Source organism: Carassius auratus, chromosome 16, assembly GCF_003368295.1.
Source record: "Carassius auratus strain Wakin chromosome 16, ASM336829v1, whole genome shotgun sequence".
In the NCBI taxonomy this organism is placed as follows: domain Eukaryota; kingdom Metazoa; phylum Chordata; class Actinopteri; order Cypriniformes; family Cyprinidae; genus Carassius; species Carassius auratus.
This window is the reverse complement of record NC_039258.1, coordinates 20,010,604-20,036,590: the sequence shown is the minus strand read 5'-3', so window position 1 is coordinate 20,036,590 and position 25,987 is coordinate 20,010,604. Positions and strand designations below refer to the sequence as shown.

The 25,987-nt window shown below is 38.0% G+C and overlaps 1 protein-coding gene across 2 annotated transcripts in view; it reads right to left on the bottom strand.

Moving 5' to 3' along the window:
* LOC113116495 (protein PTHB1) overlaps positions 1-25,987 on the bottom strand; it is a 108,318-nt gene that overhangs the window by 60,167 nt on the left and 22,164 nt on the right. The window contains exons 14-19 of one of the 2 annotated variants that reach the window (XM_026284685.1): positions 17,723-17,827; positions 13,475-13,489; positions 12,161-12,301; positions 9,126-9,221; positions 6,570-6,742; positions 5,699-5,851 (exon numbers count right to left, since the gene is read on the bottom strand). In XM_026284685.1, coding sequence (XP_026140470.1) covers positions 5,699-5,851; positions 6,570-6,742; positions 9,126-9,221; positions 12,161-12,301; positions 13,475-13,489; positions 17,723-17,827 — 683 coding nt within the window. The remainder of the gene's footprint in view (positions 1-5,698; positions 5,852-6,569; positions 6,743-9,125; positions 9,222-12,160; positions 12,302-13,474; positions 13,490-17,722; positions 17,828-25,987) is intronic. The other variant, XM_026284686.1, reaches the window with a different exon arrangement.

The window sequence follows — 25,987 nt, the reverse complement described above, 5'->3', positions numbered from 1 at the left end:
AGTCAAAAAGCACCTCAAGGAAGCCAATAAAGGCATTTTTATTCGAAATCATTCAATTCGTATGCGATATTCAATAAAATAAAAGCATATAAGCAGGTTGATGGAAACCCAGCTATTGACTAATGTCCACTTCAGACACTTACAGAAGTTTAGAAGCAGCCATATTTAAATTAAAAGGTCTGACAAGCTGAACATCCGCCCCTGATTCACTGGCTTTTACTGGCTTAGGTGTATCAGAAGATAAAATAAATTGTGCAGGCAGGACAATTGAGCTGTGATACCAATGAACTCGAAGCAACAGTAAACTAGATGTTGTTCACTATTATCCACAGTAACTCCCACAAACAATTTAAGTAAAAAGTAATTTCCCCAAGTCACCCTGACAACACAGAAATACATTTATACTGGCACCTTGCCAGATGCAAGTGCACTTCCTGAGACACAATGTGAAAGTACAGAGTCCACTGAAAAAACTGAGGTGCATAAATGCCTGCTCTGCTTTGCCAGCACCTCCTGTTAGAGGACTGAAAATCTGGCAGGCACTCAAGTCTTCTGCTAACTGCTTCGACCCAAACCGGAGCCTTGCTTAATGGTGAATAAAACCAAAATCCCAAGCAGCTGTCATGACTGACTGTGTGCCAAAGGCTACAGGTGGTCCTACTGAACGCCTCCCACACAGTCAAGAGTATACATTTCACACTGAGCTAATATGTGAGAGTTAAATAAACTAAATAAAAATGCAGTGTATTTTCATTTCGTGCAGACTTTAAAGGCAGCAGCTTATCAGCACAATCTTCAACACCTGTTCTTCCCCTCACTTTAGCGGTTTGCTCTATTTATTGCCCTTCTGTCTTGTGCCAGATTGTTGTTTGTCTTCGTGCTTGCACCATTTCACCCTATTCCCCCGTTTTGTCCTGAGAATCAGTCTTGTTCTTGTTGGTTTTCTGGTTTCTGGCCAGTTCCTTTTACTTAGCCCACTCAGCTGGGCTTCAAGTCAACTCCTTTCTGAATCAATCCGCCTTGTCTGCCAGGCCACATTCTTAAAACTAAAGAAGCTTAAAAGGTTCTTCGCAGCGATGCCATTGAAGAACCATTTTTGGTTCCACAAATAACCATTCGGTCAAAAGGTTCTTTAAAAGAACCATCTCTTTCTTTTCTTTTAATAATCTTAAGAAGCTTCTTTCACCACAAAGAACCTTTTGTGAAACAGAAAAGTTCTTCAGATGTTCAAGGTTCTTTATGGAACCATTTAGACCTAGTGAAGCAACTTTATTTTTAAGAGTGCATACTGGCCCCTGGCTTTGACCTACCCTGACTCTAATTCCCGCCTTTCTCACTTACTCAGATTATCATTTGTGTTACTACGATCTCTGCTCTGTCTGACCACAATTCTACCTTGACCCTGTCTGGTTATGTCTGCATCCACCTGCTGAACTCTCAAGGACCCTATAATGTTATCACTTCTCCATTAGAATTTTCTTTGTGAGTCAAACTGTTGGTGTCAATAAAGCTCTTACCAGATAAAGTTACGTCCACACTGGGTACACATAGAAATGCTTGAAATAAGGCTAAGGTCACAGAATCAAAGACAGCACAGCACAGCACAACCAGAAACAACACAAGCATATATAATATGTAAACAAAGCAATCTCGGTAACACTTTATTTTGCTAATCCACTTTAGACATTTTACTACCTATCAGTAACTGAATGTTAATGTGTAGTACTGTATCACTTTATTTTGATGGTCACCCAACAGCTTTTCTCCTAACTTCATGTAACTTAGCAAGAGCATGTCAACTTAAGGGGCGGTCACACTGCACTTTTAGTTCCACTGACTTCCATTCATACACATGCGAATGCGTCAGACCGGAAATGCAGGCTCATGCGAAAATTTTCACATTTCGCTGCGTTCGAAAGTTCAAGTTTGGTGAACTCTGACCTGCGAATTGGCATCACGTGAAGTCGTGTGACCAATAGATGATCGATACGTCACTGCGTGACCTCTCTGTACAGAAATTAAAAAATTCAGGAAGTGCTAATTTTAGCCGTAGCGCAGCATCCCGTTTTATATAATACATATTTAAAAGATAATAAAAAAAAGAAGCCGCATGGTTCGCAGTGTCAATGGAAACAGGAACAGATGGTACATTTGAATGAGGACACGTTTTATTGTTAAGTGTGTATATATTTATAGAGAGAGAGAGAGAGTACAATATAATAAGAAGCTTTTGACGCCGTCGCAAAAGACACAGTACATGCACAGATTAATCCATGTTGTGATAACTGAAGGGAAACCGTTATATCTTGTTCCCGCCCATATCCGCAGTGGCGTCCTAAATAATTTTGCACGTTCAAAGGCTAGTGTGACCGCACCTTTATTCCACTAACCCTTACCTTATACTCTAATGAGAGTTAGTTGACATGTAGTTGCAAAGTTACTTATAGTTAGTAAAAAGTCAGAAGTGGATTATCAAAATATGTGCAACCATCTAAAAAATAAAATGCAAATTAAGTGTACAGCCTAAATCCCTCCCCTATGTTTTCAAGTATACCACACAAACGTGCTGTTTTGTTATCCATTATGTCTATTTTATGTATATTACTCAACACTTTAGCCCCATAAGACATTTTCACACATGAACAAATGGAATACAGAGCCATATCACGCTCCTGCTCTTGTAATGCTGTTCATTTCATTTCTGCCTCATTTGAGCTGAGACTGAAAGACAAATTTACTCATGTCTCAAACCTCATTATTGTTTATTTTGTAGCTTGTCGAGCAGTAAAAAGTATGCTTCAAAATTAATAATGTAAAAGTTCCCCAACATGAAGAGGGTATAAATATGAGAAATATGGGGTAAAAGTACTGTCCACCTCTGAATCAATGTAATTAATAGCTAACGATCAAACGCTCACATGCAGAATGAAACACAAATGAGAATGCACCTGTATGTATTTTCAGTAGCTCCCCCACTGAGATTGGCTGCCTTTGGGCAAACACCTGAGATGAAAAACATCTGTGTGTGTGGTGTCAAACCTTTAAAGGAAAGTCTTCTGAAGACAACCTGAACTACACTTGACTTTTTGTAGACTGCTTAATTCTTAAACCTTTTACAAATATTATGCAAGGCTTGAATGTTCTATGTCAGACTGCACTAGTAGCTATGCAAACTTGATTTCACACACTGTATCGTTTGTACATTTGTCAGAACACAATTCAAAAGTGTGCAGCACATTCTCAGCCGTGCCACAAGGGGTGCTATGACAATTATTAGCACAACTGTCTTGTCCGATTAGCAGCTTATTCAGTCAGGTCAATTACTATAAAGTCTGAGCAGTTTCTTTTAAAGTTATATGGGGCTGGGTGATATGACCAAATCTTATAAACGCAGATTGCTGCAGATTAAGAGCTCTTTTTAACATCAAGCATTTCCTGCACAGTATTTTCTTATTCAGGCATTGTTTCTTTAATGTATTAACTTGTCAAAAACTGTCTAACTATATTTACATCTAGTGTTTTACACAAAATAATACAAACTCTGCTCAGCCTGTTATGGCTAGCAACCTGAATAACAACAAATCTGGTGTAAATATACAGACATTTGATGATAACTCTATCGCTCCCTATGGGACTGCATTTGTGGCCCTGTATACAGACTTCCACCCAAAAATGATCAGCTGTTTACACCAAGGATGATAACTATAATAATAAATGCTCTAATTCTAATACAACAGGGATGTCTACACAACAACTATAATAATATTGTAACAGTGTAACAATATCGGTTGATTCAATTTCAGAACTATTATTTTTCCAGCTGTTGAACTATAAAAACATTGAGCTTGAGGATTTAAAGCACCAGATGATATATTGTACATGCAGCACAATCTTCTAATAAACAGAATGATACTTGTGTTGCTTTGGAATACTAATTTAGTCACCGTTATCCTTCTTAGCGGGCCTTAGACTTCAAACACATTTTTGTACTGAATATGATAAAAAAAATAAAAAAAAATCCAGAATTTTTATTTGCATGATTATGATATGTTTTGGGAGTCACACCACGATTTGAGCTTCGAACCCTTGGAAATCAGATCAAATCTGAGCAGCCTCCATCAATGTTTCTTTGTGCCTGTGCCCTCGACTATGAATGAGGTGTATATGTGCTGATGAAGAGAGGAAAAAAGGAAAAGAGCAGGAGAAGAAAAACAGGAACTCCCTAAGGCCTTTCATAGGTTACACAAACAGAAGCAGTACCTGAGAGTCCCTTTTGAACCTGGCATCAAACAGACACATGTACATGGAAGCACATGCCTACAGATCTCAGACCATTGGCCATTAATGGCAGAGCTCATGTAGACAGGAGGATCAGTGTTGAGCAGCATTTAGCCCTGTTTAGCACTCCATTTGGGCTCAAATAAATCAAGGCTGTTGGAGAGAGGCCTCCATTATGAGAGCAGGGGCCCCGCAGTGAGCTGTCATTCACTGGCCAGCCACCTTCACCTTTCAACTGCTAATTACAGGGAGCCACACAGCTCACAGTGAAACGCACACACATACAGTAGCCTTTTTAAAGCTCTCTTCCGAGGAAAAATATTTGTGGGAAACACAGACGGTCGGTACTCTTTTCCTCGAGAATTCTTGTTGATCCCGGATTTAGAAGTAAAGAGATTTATCCCCACAAATAAATGATCAGAGGAATGAGAGCGGGGTTAAGAAGGAATGAGCAAGTGAAATCTTATCTGCCCACAAGCATCCAGAGCATCAGACAAATGGCAGATGACAACCCACAGTCCGTTAATGTGTTATGATGGAGACGCATCTACTTTCTATGAGTGACATGAACATGACGTGTAACAAAAAACATGTCATCAGAAAAGCATGTCAACAACTCCACAGTGTATTCATCTCTGAATCCTGAACATTTTCAAAGCAACCGTGCAATGCTGAACCTGGTAACAGACATTCAGTGCCTTGTTCTAAATATCAGTCAGAAACAAATCTAATGGCACAGAACGTACACTATTGTTGAAAATGAATTTGGTATCATACCATACCATACCATACCATTTGGTATTGGTGAAATATTATAACTAGTGGTGGGCATAGATAAATTTTTTTAATCTAGATTAATCTCACTGTGATACTGAAATTAATCTAGATTAAAATGGCTCATTCGAATTCTGCCGAAGGCATTCAGAATATGTGTGTTACCCAAATAAAACTGACAAACAGTAAGTCTTTGAGAAGGGGTTTATCAAGCTAAGTGGTGCATTAGAAAAGGGGCTCATCTCCTGTTTCCAAAATACATCACAAACTGCTTGAAAAAGCTGTAAACTAATTCCACATTGCACAAGGTGCAAACAACCTTACGCCTGTTTCACACATACTCCGTCTGCAGTGCGTATGCGTTGCATATTTTTTATGCACCCATGTTAAAGGGTTAGTTCGCCCAAAAATGAAAATTATGTCATTAATATGCTTTTTTTTATTCTCAAAAACGAGCAGCTGCAGACTTGCTTGCAAGACCACAGTTGCAGCTAACAATCTTCTTTTCTGTTCTACTTTTTTTTTTTTTTTAAAAGGCACCTACATCTTGAATGGCCTGAGGGTGAGTAAATTAATAGGAATTTATTTTATTATTGAGTGAACTATCCCTTTCATCTCTAGAAAGTCTTTACGTAATTGTGCTTACTTGGCGGTAGGTTCCCTCCATCAGTGTGTCCAGGTTTTGAAGTGGCCCTGGGGTTTTGTCTTTAAAGCGGGTCAGCAGACGGCGCTGGATGGCCCTGAACTGGACGGCTCTCTCTGACAGCAAATCCTGATACTTCTGCACATTCACACGAAGCTACAAATATTCCCACAAAATCAGAAAACATTACTCAGAGGGTTAAGTTTTGATGTCATGCAGAACTTATTTAGGATGCCACTATATAGCCCCTTTCACACTGCGATTCTGGAGAACACACGGGTAATGTGTCCTGGCAGTTGTTCCCGAGTCGCTAGATTTGGCCTTTTCACACTGCCAGTGATTACCCGGAATATGTGCGTGCGTTCACATACAACCCATAGAGGTCCTGTAATGACACGTGACATCAGGATGTGACGTATAATCAACGAGTCAAAAACGCTAGGCACGTTAAAGTTCCTTTGAACTGGAGAACAATCTCAGCTTCAGCTCGGATAGTGAGGAACTGATCTCTGCTTCATTACAGTTTGCACATATTTCTACGTCACAGACATTGATCTGCCATCAAAAACACATGGTAAAAGAGTTGCACGATAACGTGCGTCTTCACTACAACACGCCATTAGTTCTGGATTTTGTTCACACAGCGATTGTTCTGGGACTGAACCTGACAATGTTACTACAGTAGGTCCCCAATCCGGGATCGATCCCGGAATCAATCCCCGGGACGAGTTTGCGTTCAAACAGAAAGCAATCCAGCAATGTTCTGGCAATTTTCCAGGTCCAACGTGCAGTGTGAAAGGGGCTTATGCTTCCATATGTATAGAGAGCCAAGAATCTGATTTAAATATGTGTGACCATGTGAGAAACTGCACACCTCAAAGTGGTGGTCCACTGTCTCAAAGTACTCAGGCAGTGGAATTGGTCCAGTGAAGCTGTTTTGAAAGTCTTTGACTCCAAGGGAGGCAAAGTGCTGGTCGAAACGATGCACCAGCTCCTTGGCTACCAGCCAGATATCCTCAAAGCTCTCGCTCTGGATCCTGTAACGCTCTGCAGAGAGTCAACACACACTCACATAAAGAGAGAGACAGAGCAGTGCTATCAGCCTTCCGTCTGCAGCACCTGTAATTAGCTCATGACAACCTGAAACAGATCACAGGGCTTCCTCACATGATGGATGCGAGAGTTAGTGAAGCGTGTGTGTGTGTGTAGGGGGGGGGGGGGGGGGTGAAAGTGTGCATTTATGTGTGTTCACAAAAGACAGACAGAAGAAAGGTAGAGAGAGCGCAAGATGTCGAGCCACACTGGCAGCACAACTTTCATTACAGGATTTGACTGACCCTTTTGACGTGGAAATACACAAACATGATGGCTCTTTCACCTAATACTGTACCTGATTCTAAAATATTGACGTAGATTTAACTCATTTTCAGTCAACACTGTCATTCTTCAACATATTTTGAATAAATATCAATGATGTACAAAGGATGGATTTTCTTTCTGAGATTTCTCTATATGTTTTTTTGTGTAAATCGCGTGTAAAGTGGTTTTGGCGTAAATTTTCGGATTCATTAAAACGTTCGTATTTTCCAAATGTTAGTTGGTACGAAAGAAATCTACACCTGCTCCCAGCCATGTGTAAATAGTGCGTTTAACGTCTGAACGTTTTGCTCATTAATACGGCTGCATTTTAATTCACCTTAATCGGGTACATATTTACACAGCATTTTGAAAAAAATATTATATTAATTACATACGGTTTTTCTTTTAACTTTTATTATGAGAGCCAGTAATAGGATCTGTAATATGCTGCCAAACCTCCTTTTTTAGGACCTGATACGCCACTAGTACGCTTGAAAATAAAATGTGGCGTTTTGAATGAACTTCTGATAATAAAACTTCAATTTCTGCAGCTGAGAAATGTTTCTTTTTGAGTCGCTTTTGAGAAGACATGTTGAAATCCTTCGTTTGGTGTTATAATATGATGCTCATATATAGTTGTCAGTCGGATTTAATAGGCGGGATTTATGGTAATTGAGAGTGAGCGTGCACGCGCGTCCCATTTACGACTGATTGGAATTCATTAACACACATTTCACTATCACATCTGACGTTTACGAAGTTTTTGTGAATCAGGAGAAGAGTTTTCGGGAAGTTCTCTTTACGTGCAAATCACTCAGATATTTACTCGTATATTTACGAATGTTTCATGAATGAGACCCATTATTTTTCACATAACCTATTATTTTTCAACATCTACCTTTATTCTACACTGCTCTGTCCCTTCTCTTTTAAACGCTCTGATAATTTCCTGATTTTATGAAGCCCCTCCATCAGAAATATGTAGTGGGCTCTGATTGGTTAATGAGTCCAATGTCTTGTTTTTTCGCTGAACAACCTAGTTTGTGTCCATAAGTCACGCGTCTCGCCTCAGCGGCATGTGCTCCGGTTGAATTGTAAACAATGGCATCATCAATATTTTTTGTAAATTTAAGCCCAAATGAGATGCAGAGGATATTAGTGAAGAGGATTGCACAGAACCTGTGCAAGCACACAGATTTTAATGGTATGCTTTTTGTTTGTTGTTGTCTCATACTTTTAGATACACTGTTATTTGTAAATGCTACTGCTTATGTTAGCTTTTAATATACGGTTTTATCCTGATTAAAGCTGTAATGCAGCACGGCAACCGCATGCACATTCACGTTTAATGCTTCTAGCTATGTGAAAAATGTCTGTCTATACACAAAGTGAATAATTAATGAAGCTGATCAGAGAAAGAGATGCAGAGCGTGTGCAGAGCAGGGGGACACGTGTGAGTCCATCAGAATCATTAGAAGACAGAATCGCGACTCATTACAACAGATTTTTTGTGCACTCCTAGTTTTGATGGCATGGCAATAACTCTTCCTCTTCTCTAAAACAGAGCAAGATGTCCCCGCACCCTTTGTTGCATGTTCATGGGGGCGGGGTTTATCAGGGTTTATGACATCACAAACCCAGGAAGTAGCTCGTTGTAGTCCCTACCAGCTGGATTTGTACACATTGAACTGCCATAATTTTAAAAGTGAACTTTCAGCAACGTAACTTTGCAGATATTCTTTATTCTCAAACAGCAACATTACACACTAACGCTAAAAAAGTGAAATCGCAATCAACCACCCATTTAGGTCATTCAAGTCAGTTTAAGTTTACTGTCATAAAATGAACGGTTTCAAACATTTTAAAACTCTATATTAATTTTTTTCATTGAATATATGAGAACATCTGTTACACACATTTTGGATAAGATTATCCAGTAAAATCAAATTAATTAAAGATTTAATGAACACTGTAGGAGGAGTTTAAAAAGGTATTTTTTTCAGAAACCTTAAAATGGCAGAAAGTCGTTGACATAGGTTGGGCATGTGTGTGCTGGTGTGGGAGAACTCACGGGATGTTTTGGAGGCAAGGACAATGACCCTCGAGCCTGTGATGAGTTGGAAGCCCAAAGCACTGCTCTCATTATTTTCCAACTTCTCAGAGAAATCTGAAACCCAAAAGCATAGTTTAGTCAAAAGCACCAGTAAAATGGAACCAAACCAGCCTTTCTGAAGTATTACAGAGATGCTTTCAAACACTTCTGTTCGTATTTGTGTGCACGCTCCGTGAAAAATGTCAAGGGTTTCTATTTTGTTTTTGCAGTCGAGCATGTGAACACAATGACAAACAGAGGCGTTTAAGTTAGCCAATTTGCTCAATAATAGTTTTTGCTACCAAAACTTCTTGCTCTTTGGGATTACTGAATGATTTTCAAAATACAATGCTAGTGGTAGTACATATCCCCCCAAAAAATAGTTTTTAGTGTCCTTTCCCCCAAGAACACAGGCGCATGTTGCCGTCTCTGTCTCATGCTGCCGTCTGTCTGTCCCTCCTGATGGCTTCTGATTCTCATGCAGAGTGGCTGAACGGATGTCAGACAGAGATAGTCGCTTATCAGCACGCAGGACGCCGGAGCACAGCGGATTGTTCCTTATCTGACCAAAGCTCAGGCCTCACATTATCTCAGAAAAATGCTTTTCCAAGCCCCGTCTACAGCACTCACCCAGATAACAGAACACTGACTCCACTGCTCACCAGTAACATGAAAATCTAGGAATTAATTTAAATTATACTTATATCACTTATTTTTTCAGAATTAACCAAATTTATGTTAATTTAAATTCCTATAAATATATATTATTTATAAATAATCTAATTAATTCATTACACTACGTGGCAATTAATTAATAAAGTTAATTTAGCTGGGAAATGACCTCCAAACATAATTTAAAGACATTATTGTGTTAAACCTTTTTTCCCCATTTTTAATTTGTGGTTGAACTAATCCTTTTATTAACATTTTATGAATAGCAATTTTGTTTTCTTAATTTTCAGATTTTTTTTATTAATATGGAAATATTAAATAATTTTTTAATGAAATGATACTCTAAATACAAAACTAAAAATGCCAGTGTACGGCAGTAATTGTCTTATTAAGTCATTGAGCCATTCATTTGTTGAATTTGATTCATTTAGAAATTAAGTAAATGCCACTCTTTATGAATGGGCCATTGAAACATTGGTTCACTCGCTTCATTCAAAACACGGACTCATTCAGAAAGGAATGACCACTGTGTGTTGTTCAATGATTCACAACAGTTCCACTGTGGCGCAGGTAATATCTCATGATTTTGCCAACATGTGCAGGAAATATCTGCAAAAACAAGCTAAAACTCAAGTTCTAATTTATTGAACTGTTGTATAAAATCAATGTGTTAAATTGTAGCCCTAGTATTTCCCTTAAATGTTTTACATTGGCATAATTATATGTAAAAAAAAAAAAATTGGTTCCCTATGTTTTTGTAGTTGGTAATTCAAGTCTTGTCACACACACAATCATTACCAATCATTGCTTACATCAGTGATCATGTATGTCATTTAATAGAAATCTTACACATCCTTAGTAATATGTAATATATGTAGCTAGGGTTACGTTATAGTACTGAATATTTGACACCAACCCAAAAAAGACACTTGGGTTTAAGACAAGTTGGAGGTTATCCCTACTCCTAAAATCTTCTAATGTGTTGAGTTTAGAACAATCTTAAGAAAAAAGATAAGGACTTTCTTAAAGGTGCTGTATGTAGAATTGACACAGAGTGGTTGAACTAGGTATTGCGGCCCAAATTTAAAATATTGGAGAGAGTTTTTTTCACCCAGCCCTCCTCCTCAGACTAAACACATACGCAGGTTGCCAGATTGACAACGCAAACAGGAACGAGCGCACTTGACAATGAATTAAATGAAATACCCTGGCAACCCAGGACGCCGAAACCAAACAAACCATAACAACTACAGACAATCCGGCCTGGAACGCAAATTTTTTGATAACTGACTTAAAGGGATAGGACCCAAAAATGTAAATTATATCCTTAATAACTCACCCTCATGTCGTTCCAAACCAGTAAGACCTCCATTTATCTTCGGAACACAGTTTAAAATATTTTAGATTTAGTCCGAGAGCTCTCAGTCCCTCCATTGAAGCTATGTGTACGGAATACGGAATACTGACCATTTCCAGAAAGGTAAGAAAAACATCATCAAAGTAATCCAAGTGACATCAGAGGTTCAGTTAGAATCCAAAATACATTATGGTCCAAAATAACAAAAACTACGACTTTATTCAGAATTGTCTTCTCTTCCGTGTCTGTTGTGAGCGCGTTCAAAACACTGCAGTTTAGTAATATCCGGTTAGTGAACGAATCATTCGATGTAACTGGATCTGTTTTGAACCAGTTCACCAAATCGAACTGAATCGTTTTAAAGACATAAGGGGAGTTATTAATGACATAATTTAGATTTTTGGGGGGAACTATACCTTTAAGCATGGTTTTTCAGATAAACAAGTATGTTAACTTGGCATCTTTCTTAAATATCTACAAATATTATGGAATATTATGGTATTTTTATGCTTTAGAAGAGTCAAAAACTTACATAAAGCACCTTTAAGAAAACTTTTGGAAATACAAGGAAGTTAGCAAATGGCAGTAAAAAAGAATATTATTCTTAGGAATGTTTTGTGAATCTGACACCTAGGCTGTATTAACTAGAATTCAGAAACCGTTGTCCAAGTATTCAATGGGCAAATGCTCTTTAAATGCAATTAGTAATTTGTTGAAGTGAGACCCAATGTTTGCAAACTTTTACAACTGTTGCTGTTGTACATCCACAGTGGCAAACTAATGAATCTTGCAAAATTAGAATTTGCCTAAGTTAAACTATTATTACTATCATAGTAGTGTTGGTAATAGACAAGATTATGGTTGATGGTTACTTTTTTGGCAGGGAGGCTTGCATATGATGCAATATGTTTTTGTATGATTCATCCATAATTTCCAGCGATGGCTGGACTGAAATTAAGAGTTACAAAAGATTTGGCTGTGGTACCTGGGAAGACTTCATTGAGGTTGACAGGAGGTTTGTTGGTGTCCACAGTGATCTTGTACTTGGCATTTTTGATAGCTGAGGAGGGGTAGCACACTAACCGAAGAGGCAAGCTGAATTTACACTGAGATACTCGAGGGATTCCTGACAAACACAAAGACAAGTCATTACAAAATCATTCAGGTAAAGACAAGAAACACTCAAACACACACTGAACTGTAAAAAGCCTCACCTACAGACTAGTCTTCAATCATTTTAGTCAGAATTAGCACGGCTGAACAAGTCTTAAAAAATAAGAAATGATGAGGCAGAGGAGACTCTCTAAGAGTTTGAAGAAAAGAATGTAAGATCAGTGATGCTGGAAAAACAGACAAGTACTTATGTACTGTTCACAAACACATGGGATCAGTATTTGTTGAGTAGATCAGTGCATCTGATGCTTTCCTGTTATGTCTGTTAAGGTAATCTGAACCTGAACTGTAGAGCCATACGCCACTGAGCTAATGTCATACTTGAGAGGAGGGTTTCCCAAACGGGGTTTGAGAAATAATAAAAATAGTAGTAGAATTGAGAAATAGTGAGATTATGGAATCAAATACTGCAATTTAAATATGTAGTCAGTAGAGCCAAAGTGAAGAGCATCACTGTGTTCATGAGAGCAGCTCATGATCTGATGTTTTCAGTGTTTCAGCTCGATTCAAAATAAATGAAGAAAGTATTGTTATTATTAAATTTAATTGGGTTCTTAAAAACAATAGTGTAAATGCAATGTGGACTGAGACACTATCACAATGTTTATTATATTGCACTTCATATAGCAATATCTGACAACATATGATTTTCCCGCCAAGTCATGCACTCATCTCTATACAGTATATAAAAAATAATAATTTTACAATAAAAACAATTATTAACAATGCTATAAAAACTATTTACTTGCATGTTTTGACCATTAACCGACATCAGAAAACTTTGAACATACGAATGTGTTGTTACATTATTGAAATACCAACTTAAAATCTCCGAAGATACATAGTTTATGTCTAAGGGATTTGACTGACAAAAAAAAATACTGCAACTGCTGCTTTAGAGCAAAGAAGGACATGAGGTCAGACTGGGAATATATTCACCTGTATGATGCTATCACCCCTACCCCCTACTGGACACATCAACTACTGCAGTGAATGTCTATTTGAAATGCCCTGTGCTTTGTGTGTATATTTATATGAACATGTTTGCCTACAGCTGAACATATGCAGTCACTGTATCTGATGATAGGAAAATATATCCTGTTCTTAGGACCTTTCTGTCACTCACCTGCAGGGTTGAGCTCTGGTATGGGTGACAGCAAGAAAGAAGAGCAGAATATCGGGGTTACACATTCACACTAACACAAGACTCATACCTCAGAGGAGCAGGCAGAAAAACAACTGATACCTTACTTTTATATTATATAAACATTCAAAACCAAAAGAAACATCCATTAAAAGCTACACATTTAATGTTAATAAAAAATATTATAATAATAATTTCTTTATTATTCTACAAAGAAATCTACAAAATAGGGCAAGAATCTAATAAAAATAATAAATTTATTGAGCAAGGATAAATTAAATTGATCTAAAGTGACAGTAAAGACGTTTACTTCAAATTTCTATTTCAAATCAATTTTGTTCTAGGTTCTTTAAGGAAGTTATATTCATCAGTAGCGTAATTGCTTTGCCCTCCTAGGAAGAAATTACAACCTGCATTTTATTTAAAGAGAAAAACTGTATTTTAAAATATTACATTTCAAAAATATACTCTTTTTTTTCTCTCTCTTGTTTTAGAGTGAAATCTGACCTGGGCCTGTTTTCGTGAGGTTCAACCAAAAAGCTTTTACTGAACTGAATGGTAGCTTTTGAACTGAATACTTCTGACCGGCAGCGCACTTTATGAAACATGACCTATGAGCTGGAAGTGTTTGAGATACACCTCTGCTTCCAGGTCTAAATGTAGCATTAGTCTCCCCTCAGAGTTCCCGCTCCATTTGCGTAAAGCTCAAGTTATCTCTGTGTAAACACCACCAAGCCTCGGACAAAAACTCACCATAACCATCTAACCTCATCTTCCATGTCAGCAGCGACGGCTCTGTTTACTTAAAGCGAGGAGCAGCTATTACTGCCCAGAAAAGGCCCTTTAAGCGGTGGCTACATCAGTCATCTAAACCACACTCACAAAAACACACTCTGCATTCCACATGTTCTCAAGAGCTATTCCTGCTGTTCCTACACAAATACTGCTCCATCTACGCCACAGAGAGAGTCGGTGCACTTTTAGCACTCTTCTGTGCTAGAAATCTACACTTCATTGGTACTTAACAAGAAATACATATTAAAAACAACTGAATGATACTGCGGCAAGCTCACTGGAGATTTCTGCAGTCGCAGGTTTCAAGCAGGTCGACTCCACACAACCTTATACTTTAGTTTAACAATAGTGCAACTGAACAGTAAATCCAATCAAATATGTAAGGCAACAAAATGTTGTGGATGATATTACTTCTGGAGGATGGAAGCACACTGTTCGGAAAACATCCTCACTATGTCTCGATCCAGATTTGAGTGCTTTAAACACATTTCGACTATTTTGGAGAAATGTGTTTATTGTCGGTGAGGGTCTGAACATGAAAGCAAAATGAAAGCTGGATTAAAATGCTACAATTAACTTTTGTGTGCACGTGTGGGTTTTGAAGTGTGGAAGGAGCAAGTGATTAGGACAGTAATTAAAGGCTTGCATGGGCAACACACACACACACACACACACACACACACACACACACACACACATTCTTCCCATCTCCAGTGTAGAACTACTCCACTGCTCAATACACACACATTTACATATATCAGTCCCTCCAGAAAAACGCTGATTATTTTTGTGATTGTTGCGGGCAAAATCCTTGATTTTGTGGCATGTTTTCTTAAAAAATGCGATGGAATATGCGGGATATATTTGCAATCTTATGCGATGAAATTGCGGGAACTTGCAAAAACTGCGATTTGATAAAAAAGAGAAAAAAAGGTGACCCCCCCCCCACCAACACCCTGTTCTCACTAGGCTACTACCTTACTGCAATGAGTCATTTCTTATGACTTCCTATGATAAGAAAGCATACTAAATCACAGAATATTTAAGTTCTCATTCTGTTTTATTTTAGACCTTAATTAACACATGGCTCAAACTTACAAAACATTGAGTCAAACAAGTTCTCTAGCTTTACAAAATGAATATTCAACAACTTCTGTAAAAATGAATACAAATAAAATATACACAAATATACAAATGCTGTTTTACAGGAACTGCAAAGTGCAATCTCTTACTGCTGCGTAAATCATTTTACATACTACTAATATACTTACAACTGTAAGGTTTTGGTACTATTCTGTAACAAAAAAGTACAATCTTACAACTGTAGAGGTGCATCAACTTCTGAATGAAACTACAGCAGTCCACTGTGAAAATGAAAACTAACTGCGTAGCCTTTAACACTGGCCTATCATTCGCCATCCTCATCCTCATCCCTCTCTCAAAATAATTTGCCCCCAATGTCATGTAACACACTAGGTAACTGCTTCACGCGGTCTTTGGCGCTTATTTTTGTTGGCAGATGAGATTGATTTGTGTGATTGCGTCCTTCACCCTGGGTTCACCGCGGGCTTCATAGATGATGTTCACGTCGCACAATTATGTCACTTCATAAGGTTCCCATTGGAAAATAATGGTGATTTACTTGTGTGAAGTAAACGCAACATTTTTCAACTTTCTGCTAAGATATATGTGACTTTTTTGCAACGAACATTATTATTATTATGAAATCATGCTACCTCCGCATATTTTGCTTCCTGAAATCTGCAATGTATGCGGCGAAAGTGTGGCGTATTTGAAAAAATGCGACCCCCGCAGAAATATGCGGCCCTTGGCTGATTATGCATTAAATCACGCAATCGCATAATCGCGTTTTTCTGGAGGGACTGAAGAAAAATGTTGAGAATATTTTGAGTTCCCAAAAAAACGGGAATTTGAATTTCTGAGGAGAATGTTCTTAAAGATAATTATAAATAACCTCTTAAAGTTAAGAATATCCTACATCTTGTCTTAAATCCCCAAACGATACTATAAGTCGCACCTGAGTATAAGTCGCATCAGTCCAAAAATACGTCATGATGAGGAAAAAAAACATATTTAAGTTGCACTGGACTATAAGTCGCATTTATTTAGAACCAAGAGAAAACATTACCATCTACAGCCGCGAGAGGGCGCTCTATGTTTTCAGTGTAGACTACAGGAGCACTGAGCAGCATAGAGCGCCATATGACGGCTGGAGACGGTAATGTTTTCTGTTGGTTCATTTCTCTCGGTTCATGTCAAATTAATTTTGATAAATAAGTCGCACCTGACTGTAAGTCGCAGGACCAGCCAAACTATGAAAAAAAGTGTGACTTATAGTCCGAAATATAGTGCGAAAATACGGTAATAACACTAGAGTGCATTGTGCAAATACTATAAAGCCTTTAAGATATTTTTCAATGAGCTGATCAAGCCTGTCATTTTCTTCACAATCTATATTTTAAGGTCCAATTCTCACTGTTAACAAACTAGTAACTACGACTTTTGCCTCAAACTCCTGATTTGCTGCTTACTATGCCAATATGTTATAATAATTTTTTTTCAGGAATTGCAAGGATCCCTTATAAACATTCTTACAAACGTCTCAGAATTTATCTTATTGATTTTTAATAAGATTTTCATGAATCCAGACCCACATCTGTGGAAACAAATTCCCAGCGTAGAGTGTGCTCTGTGTGTGGGTGTGTGAGAAAGAGGTGAACAGAAAGAATAATAAAAAATAACAAAATTACACCCAACAGAGTAAGTGGGGTTTCCCCAGCTTTAAGTGTATGTTAATTTTTTAAAAAGTCATTATAATTAGCTTTATACTATGCTGAATATTATAATGAACATTAAACGCACACAGTGTCAACAGTATTGCACATAGTACTGTATATTTTACAGTGCATTGACTTTGTTGCTAAAGTTTAGACAAAACCTCCCTTTGGAAACTTTCAGACGTTTCTTGGTGTTAGGGTTTGGGTTAGCCTTTACTCATTCGTATTAGTTCATCTAAAAACAATAGAAGCCAATGATTCAGAAAGCTAGACAAGCATATGTGTGTGTGTGTGTGTGTGTGTGTGTGTGTGTGCAGGTCTATGTACCTGCCATCTAATGTGTAAAACAGACCCACTATTTTCAGAAGGACAGAAAGAAAAAGCGAGCCAGAGAAAAGGGAAACTCCCGGATATTTTCAGGAAGTTTTCCAGCAGTCTCTGCCAACACAGACACCATCCAAGAGAAACGCCAGGACAAACGCAGCCTTTCTGCTGCTTTTTCTGCTTTGGCAAACCTCCAGACATCTTGAAATGAGTAAAAGGGCTTAAAGAAGTGAGGAAAGAGGGTAATGTGTTCCAGAGCTTAGAGATGGAGTCAGACAAACAGAGCGTGGGAGTGTTCATGAGGAGCTCATACCTGTAGCTGAGCTGTAGGACACGGCGATATCTCCACACAAATCCGCTGGAGGATAGTGGCCATTCAGAAAGGCTGAGAATCTCAGCACTAACTCGCAGCCACTGCCTGTCAAACAAACAACAACAAGAAACATAACCTGTCATTTGGTATTAAGGCATGCCAGGAGGTGTTTTCTGCAAGATAAATATGACTTCTTATATTTACGTGGCAAGTTGCTACAAACCATTACAACAACTGTGAACAGCTGACCTGTAATGGACTATATTGGCAGAAGAATGGATTATTTCACACCTAAATCAAAATCACGCAAATAAGTAACAAAATGAAAAAAATATATGAATGATCCTAAAACATACTCAGTTGTTTTCATACATGATATTTCTCAATTTTTATTGTGTATTTAACTACAAATACATTCCACCTTGCTGATGAGAATTATCTTGTTTTCAATTAAGTTTGCTGTAGAAGATAGTTATGACTCAAAAAATTCTACACATTAAATTAATCCTTTAATGAAACAGCTTGTTTCATTGCAACCTGTAAATAAAATACACTTAACACAAATGAACTACAATACTTAAAGAGCACTCATTGTCTGTGGTAGAACCACTGTAACAAAGAGCCTTTCGAAGCTTAGATCTATAAAATTAAATGCTTAAATTACATTTATGCATTTAGCAGACACTTTTATCCAAAGCGACTTACAGTGCATTCGGGTTATCAATTTTTACCTATCATTTGTTTCCGGGGAATCGAACCCCCAACCTTTCGCTTGATAACGAAATGCTCTACCAATTGAGCTACAGGAACACTTTAATTTATTGAACATTCATATCATTATTATTGCTCCGGCTGCAGTTTTTTGAAAAGTATGAATTATGGCTAAATTTATTTAGATTTTTTTTTTCTAAATAAAGACAATAACAATAATTGTAATATCCAGTGTTAAATTTGTATTAAAAAATTACTAATTACTATTTATTTTGTATTTTATAGTACACTTAATAAATTATGAAACTAATATTTCTGGATGTTTTAATTCCTTTTTTTCAAAACCTTTAAAACGTTTACATTAGTGGAAAACCACATGGAAACCTTAAAGTCTTCTTTCGTTAACAACAGCTGGTTTATAAGCGCTTCTCATTATAAGTTGAAGTGGAAGATGGTTGGCCCACGTTGCTTTTCCAAATGCATGTTATAAGCGACCCAAACTCAGAGCAGATGTAGAGATGGAGCTTGTGTGGACCCGAAATTTACTGTGAACAGAGCTGCTGTGAGACACTGAAAACACCGGATCATGAGCAGTTCATGTGTAAATAAACACTTCTGCACTTCACTCTCAAATATGCAGCATGTACTTAATCAAATCACAGCCTTTCTGATTTGATAATAGCACTGATCCATATTGATTTTATTTAGATTAATCAGGCAGCCTTACCAAAAATCCACTCAAGGCTGTGCATTAGACTGATTTTCCCATAGTTAACAAGGCTCCTTAATGCAGCGCCTGTGGCTTTATCACTTCTTCATTTGGTTTGTGTAGTATCTTTGTCTTTAGTAACTTGATCTGTGTCAAGTTTAGTGTTTTGGGTGTCCACAGTGAGCTGCATTCACACAGGTGACTGACCCACAGTAATGCTTGATTGCCGAGCACTTAGATTAAGTGTCTGGCCCCCCAATACACACACACACTACATCTGACTGTCACTCACACACTCTCTCTGTCTGTACTCCTATCAGCTCATCGGGCGACAGCACTTTCTATGTGCTTTAAAAGCTCTCTCTCTGGGAGGGCAGGCTTTTAACCTTTCCATCTCACTGCCATGGGCAAACAGTAGACCATCAGGCTCTCTTGTCCTGTGCACGACGCACGAGCTCAGCCACGCTGTTGGCGTCAGTTTGAGCAGGCAGAAAGCGTGACACCCCTCTTTTAAACTGTGTAAAATCTAGGTGGTTAAATTAAGGCCATTTGTGCTGACCTCTCTTGACCTACGCTGACAGTAGCCCACCCCTGGAATTCATGACATGCATTAGAAACACAGCATGCAGAACACACACAGCACAAAAGCACTTAGATAAGAATTCCTTTGACAAAAGCAGTTAGATGCACTGTGAGTGTCTGTTTTGAGGATTATAGGGGGTTTTCTAAGGGTCTTTGACCTTAAGGGCATGTATGAGTTCTGCCCTTTTAGCACTTACACTCACTTTTGATCTGGTAAGCGGAGGTCATGGTCATAATTGAGTGTTAGGTTTATGTCTTAATGCATTATCACAACATAAACTGACCAAAGAGGTGTACATCGTGAATCGTTTTCAGACCTTCTGAATAGTTCTGCATTAATTAGAAAGGCAATTCAAAAACAGAATTTTTGAAACAAAACAGTGTAATGGCTGGATTAAGGTATTGGCAATGCTAACTGTTCACACTAACCAGCTGAAACTTCACAACTTGGAAGCAATTGTCAAAGGTAACTATAGTCCTAAAAAGTCTTGTATTGTCACATATTTACCATTTAAATACTAATTTAAATGGTAAAAATGTGACAATACAAAAGTTTTTTAGAGTCTAAAAAATACTTTTTTTAAAAATAAAACTTTTTTTTTACTTTTATTTTACAATTTATTAACATTTTTACAATTTAAATATGGTAATTTGCAACTGTCACACCTTTGGACTGTTTTTGTTGTGTTTCCTTCCCAATGTGATCTAATAGGCCTAATTTTCCCTCATGTCTGATTATTCTCATTTTGGTTCTGCTGTGATGTATCATTAATTACCCTCATCAGCCCTCCTATTTAAGTTGTGTTCAAGTTTACGGTTTGTTATCCGATCTTAACCGTCCCTACGTGTGTCACCTGCTTGTTCTGTCCTGGATTTACTCTTGGTTGGATTAATTAAACACTACTTACATTGCTCATAGTCTTCCTCATGTGCTTCATTCCCCCGTAGCGTGACAATAAGGCCCTGGGTCCACCAAAGCATTTTTCCCCATGGCTAGCATATTTTTTCAGTTCTTCTCAATGGAAGCACTGCATTTTTTGAAATGCCAGGAGCATTCCAAGCGCTGAGCGCCTTTTTCGCGCTGAGCATTCGGGTGTTTTTTTTTCGTGCAGAGAGTTGAAGAATGTTCAACTTTGGATAAAACGCTGCTCTCATCACTGTCACATTCTAGTCAGCTAACCAATCAGAGTGCAAGAGGGGCGGGGCAACTGTCATTTGTTACAATGTGCAGTGTTGGGTCTAACTTGTTACTAAGTAACTAATTCAATTACTTATCCAATGAAAAAGTAAAGTAAGGGTTAATGATAATTTTTAGGTAATTTAGTTAAAGTTACTTATAATGTACTTGTGTTATATACAGTAAATAATTGAAACAGTTAATCAATATTGAATTTGAAATCTACTATCGAAGGATAAAATTAAATGCAGCATATTTAACGCGCCAATGCGTTCACTTCAAGTTTTTCCTGATACAAAGAGAAAACTTAAATATTTAGATAGAGATAAGACTAAAATCAATCGAATCTAAAAAAGCCTACTTTTATTTGTGTACACTGATAATAACAATGAAACATTGTGCTTTTGCAAAATAAACAAAACAAACAGGGTGCACTTTCTGCCATCTATATCTCCATGAGCAACTTTCTACAAGTCACAAACTCAGCAAATATTTGACACAGAGACATGAGAAATATGTCTATAGAAAGCTTGTGTGTACTTTTAAATGAACAAATTCAAATCGAAATTCGAAAACGAATATTCTCTGATTATGTAATGAAACTAAGGCGAGGTACAGTCTTTCCCGTGTCTGAGCTCATTATATGCAATCAACTGTGCGCAAACACCCTCATCTAGATTAAAAAAAAAAAAAAAAAGGTCTATGGACGTCATTAGGATCTGTCGTTCAAAAGCATAGCTTTTCTTATCACTGCTACGCTGATGACACCCCACTCTACTTCTCATTCCAACCAGATGACCCGACGGTAGTTGCTCACATTTCAGCCTGTCTGAGTGACATTTCTAGCTGGATGAATGACCATCACCTCAACCTTACAAAGACAGACCTGTTGGTGGTTCCAGCTAACCCATCGTTTCGTTACAACTTCTCTATACAGCTGGATTCGTCAACCATAACTCCTTCCAGGACAGCAAGGATCCTAGGAGTTGTGATGGATCATCAGTTAAGCTTCACAGACCATATTGCTACAACGACCCGGTCCTGCAGATTTGCCTTATACAACATTTGGAAGACTAGACCCTTCCTGTCAGAGCAAGCCACCCAACTTCTTGTCCAAGCTCTTGTTCTCTCCAGACTGGACTATTGTAATGCTCTCCTGGCGGGCCTTCCTGTATGTAATATCAAGCCTCTGCAAATGATCCAGAATGCAGCAGCGAGGGTTGTCTTCAATGAGCCAAAAAAAGCTCATGTTACTCCTCTCCTCTCCCTTCTCCTCTCCTACCAGTAGCCGCTCACATCAAATTCAAGGTACTGATGCTTGCCTACAAGACGACCACTGGCAAGGCACCAACATACCTAAACTCATAAGTTCAATCTTATGTGCCCTCCAGAAGTTTGCGCTCTGCAAGTGAACGACGCCTTGTGGTGCCATCCCAAAGAAGTTAAAAATCACTCTCACAGACCTTTTCCTGGACTGTACCCAGCCGGCGGAATGACCTCCCAATCTCAATTCGAACAATTGAGTCTTTACTCATTTTCAAAAAAACATCTAATGAACTGGCTATGCGTTCTGTACTAGACTAACTGAGATTTGTCATGGCACTTCTATACTGTTGTTGTTCTCTTGTTGATCTGATTGCTTCTATTGTTCTCATTTGTAAGTGGCTTTGGATAAATGTGTCTGCTAATTGATTAAATGTAAAAATATAAATGTAAAGACCAATAGGTAACACTTTACAATGATATATCATTAGTTAACCTTAATTAATGCATTAACATTCACAATGAACAATAGCTACATTAATTACAGAAATTATTAATCTTTGTTAAAAAATACAAGTCTTAGTTCATGTTAGCTCATTAAATAACACCTTGCAATGTTCGATTTTAAATATGTGTAATTAAATATTGGAACACCTAAGATTTATGAATGTTCAGAAGAATTTTTCACTGGCAGTTATTAATGAATTAACTAATGTTAACTTAATGAAGCCTTAATGTATAGTGTGAACGAACAATAAAGAATCAAAACAGTTTCAAACAATATCTAGGGCATGCTGTAGTCCAGATTCAAATGTAAAAAAGTTGGAAAATTAATAGCCTATTAATATTCAAGAATAATTATTTTTTAGAAAAGGTACTGTTAAAAGGGATCAATAAGAGTGAGGGATGTCACACATGTTCTCCATACATCCACTTCTCAGGTCTCAACTCCACCTGAACTGTCCATCACAGCTCTTGAGGTTAGAGATCTGTCAGTCACAGCTGATAAGTTTCCAAACTGAACTCCACTCAAAAAAAAAAAAGAGAGATGCAGTAATATGCTGGCGATCTAAGAAACAAACACTGCTTATTAAGCCAACGCTTACCAGTTACTTTGGGCAATTCTGTTATTTATGCATTATAGCCCATTCTCTTTATACCATATCCCACTCCCATTCTCTTCTATTTTAAGACTAATAATATTTAACACATTGCTAATACATCTTCATAAACTTCCATCTTCATCAAAATTCCGAAAGTAGTATTTTATGGCATCACATGCTTGCTCTCAAAAAAAATTTTTTTTGCCTTGCTCAAAAAAAGAGGGCATATGGCAGACTAGGGGAGAAAAAAATATTAATGTATTTAAAAATATTCAAATATTAAAGTATTTCTCCCGTTATTAGTGAGTGCTATGCATTTTTGTATTTAGAGTATTCTGTGGTTGCACTAAGTTATGGAATAAAGCTAGCAGTAATTTGTGAAGAAAACAACAACAACACAAAAAGGAAACCACTTACTTTACGGTTAAACCTTCTTTAAATATTGACTGTGCAGGGTTTGGAAACAGTACAGAACTTAAGCTAAACGAGTTGGCTCATCTGGGACTGACAAAGACCTGCCCATCACAACAAAAGCACATGGATGTAAATGCAAAGAGACGGGGAGTGTAGGAAACTTTCTTTGCTTCAGCAACCCTTGTGGTCTCCTGTATTTACATTCCTGAACTGACTGAAAAGAGTTTGTTAGGTGGAACCCCTAAAAACACTTCCTCCAGGATATTTCCATCAACAACTTACAAATGCAACAAAGTTGTGCCTACTTCCTTTCATGATCTCCATGGAAAATTTGTCAAACTTGTATTGAAATAAAATCACAAAACCATACTATTCTGAGAATTTTCAGGCCAATTCACACCAAAAATGCTCCTGCGTCATTACATCTGTAAACATAAAGATTGAGTCCTGGCTACTAGGCTATCACATGTGAGGATCCTGCAGGTGGTGGATCTTTAACATTTTCTCACACCATCTGGAATGTGCATCTGAATACAGACAGCCAGGGATTACACGGGATTTGTGTTTTAAAGAGAAACCAGTTCGAATAAAGAATAATTAGCTTTTTGGATTAAAAGATTACATTAAATATCCACACGGGTGCGGTGACTGGCAGCCACACATTCACCTCAAAACATTAGATTCATCCGCACTGGAGCCATGCCGGAGCACAACCCACATAATGAAAATAATTCTGCAAGTAATTGCAAATGCAGGTTTCAAACAAAGATGGCAACAAAGAGATTAATTTACAGACTACAACTTTAATGTTAAAATTCAAACAGGCATTCTTATGAAACTCAATTCATACATTAATATAAATTTGGGACATATATAAAGTAATTGAGTGTAAAATTGTGTGCGTGGTAGTCTGTGGTGTGGCGGGATTTTGAACAGTTAGTGTGCATACACTCAAAAACTGTTTTTATTTTCCACAAACCGTATATTACTGTTGCTCCTCTCTGTCCCAGCTTTCTGAAATGCGTTGATTTTTACAAAGTCCATCATTCTGAAAAGGATCTCTATTTGGCCAGTTTGAGACTTTAGTCTTTGCAACTTTATGGATCTTATATATGCATGAACAGCTTGTAACACTCCAAAGACAAAGAAAAACTTGATATCACATCAGAGGACACTTTTAACAGCTTTGGCTAGGCCCCTTTAATTTCAGTGAATACAAACCAATGCTTGATTCTACAGCATACAATCACATTCTAGAGAATTGTGTGATTCCAACTTTGTGTCAATAGTTTGAGGTGGGCCCATTTTTTACTTTTTATGACAGCACCACTGTGCATAAAATGAGATCTCTATAAAAATGATACACTATGGAAGAACTTGACTAGCGTGCACAAACGCCAGACTTGAAGGCCACTGAACATATTTGAGATGAACAGGAATGTGACCTGTGAACCAGGACCCATCTCCAACATCAGGGCCTGACCTCACCAATTATATTTCCTGAATGGGCGCAACCCCCTGCAACCATGTTGCAACATCTGATATAAAGCTTTCTTAGAAAAGTAGAAATTGTTTGGGAGGACCTACACCCTAACACACTTTATTTAAATTTATTTAAACAAGGACAACTTAAAAGAAGCTTGTGTTGACTCTTTTCCCACAGTACAGTATTTGTATCTTCTACATAATACACAATTAACAAGTATGAATCAAGTTAAAATATATATTGAGCCTAGTCAGTATATATATTTTTTGCTGTGGCACTTGTATGTTCAGCAGCTTCAGTCCCTTGGCACTTAATCTGTCGGTTTCCAAGGAGGGCGATGGCGATGGCGAGAGCGCCAATGAACCACCACAGCTTGCACAATTCGAGGAGCTTGTGGAGGTGATAACTCGACCGGTGGCCAAGTTAAATCTTGAATGGCCGGCAGTGAAGATGACTGAACCCTCAAAAAGCAAGTAAGATGAGCATTTTTTGAGGTCTAAGCCACCATGCCGAGGCTTGCCGTTTTTTTGCCAATCTCCACACTGAGGTGTCGAAATCGTGATCAAAACCATATTCAGCCTGCCTCTTTAGTCCCTCTCCTACTGATTACAGCAATGTCACAGGACTAAATGAGCGTGGTTATAGAGCAATGCCCCAGGTTGAACAGACACTCTCGGGTAATCTGTCTCCAGGTGCGGCATCGTATCTTAAAGTCCTTGTCAGTGGCCCCCTCCTGTTTAGACTTTACGCTCGGCTTGGCCAAAGATTTTTTGTACCCTAGGCCAGGATACGTCCCTAAAGTGCCCTCCTCAGTACCATG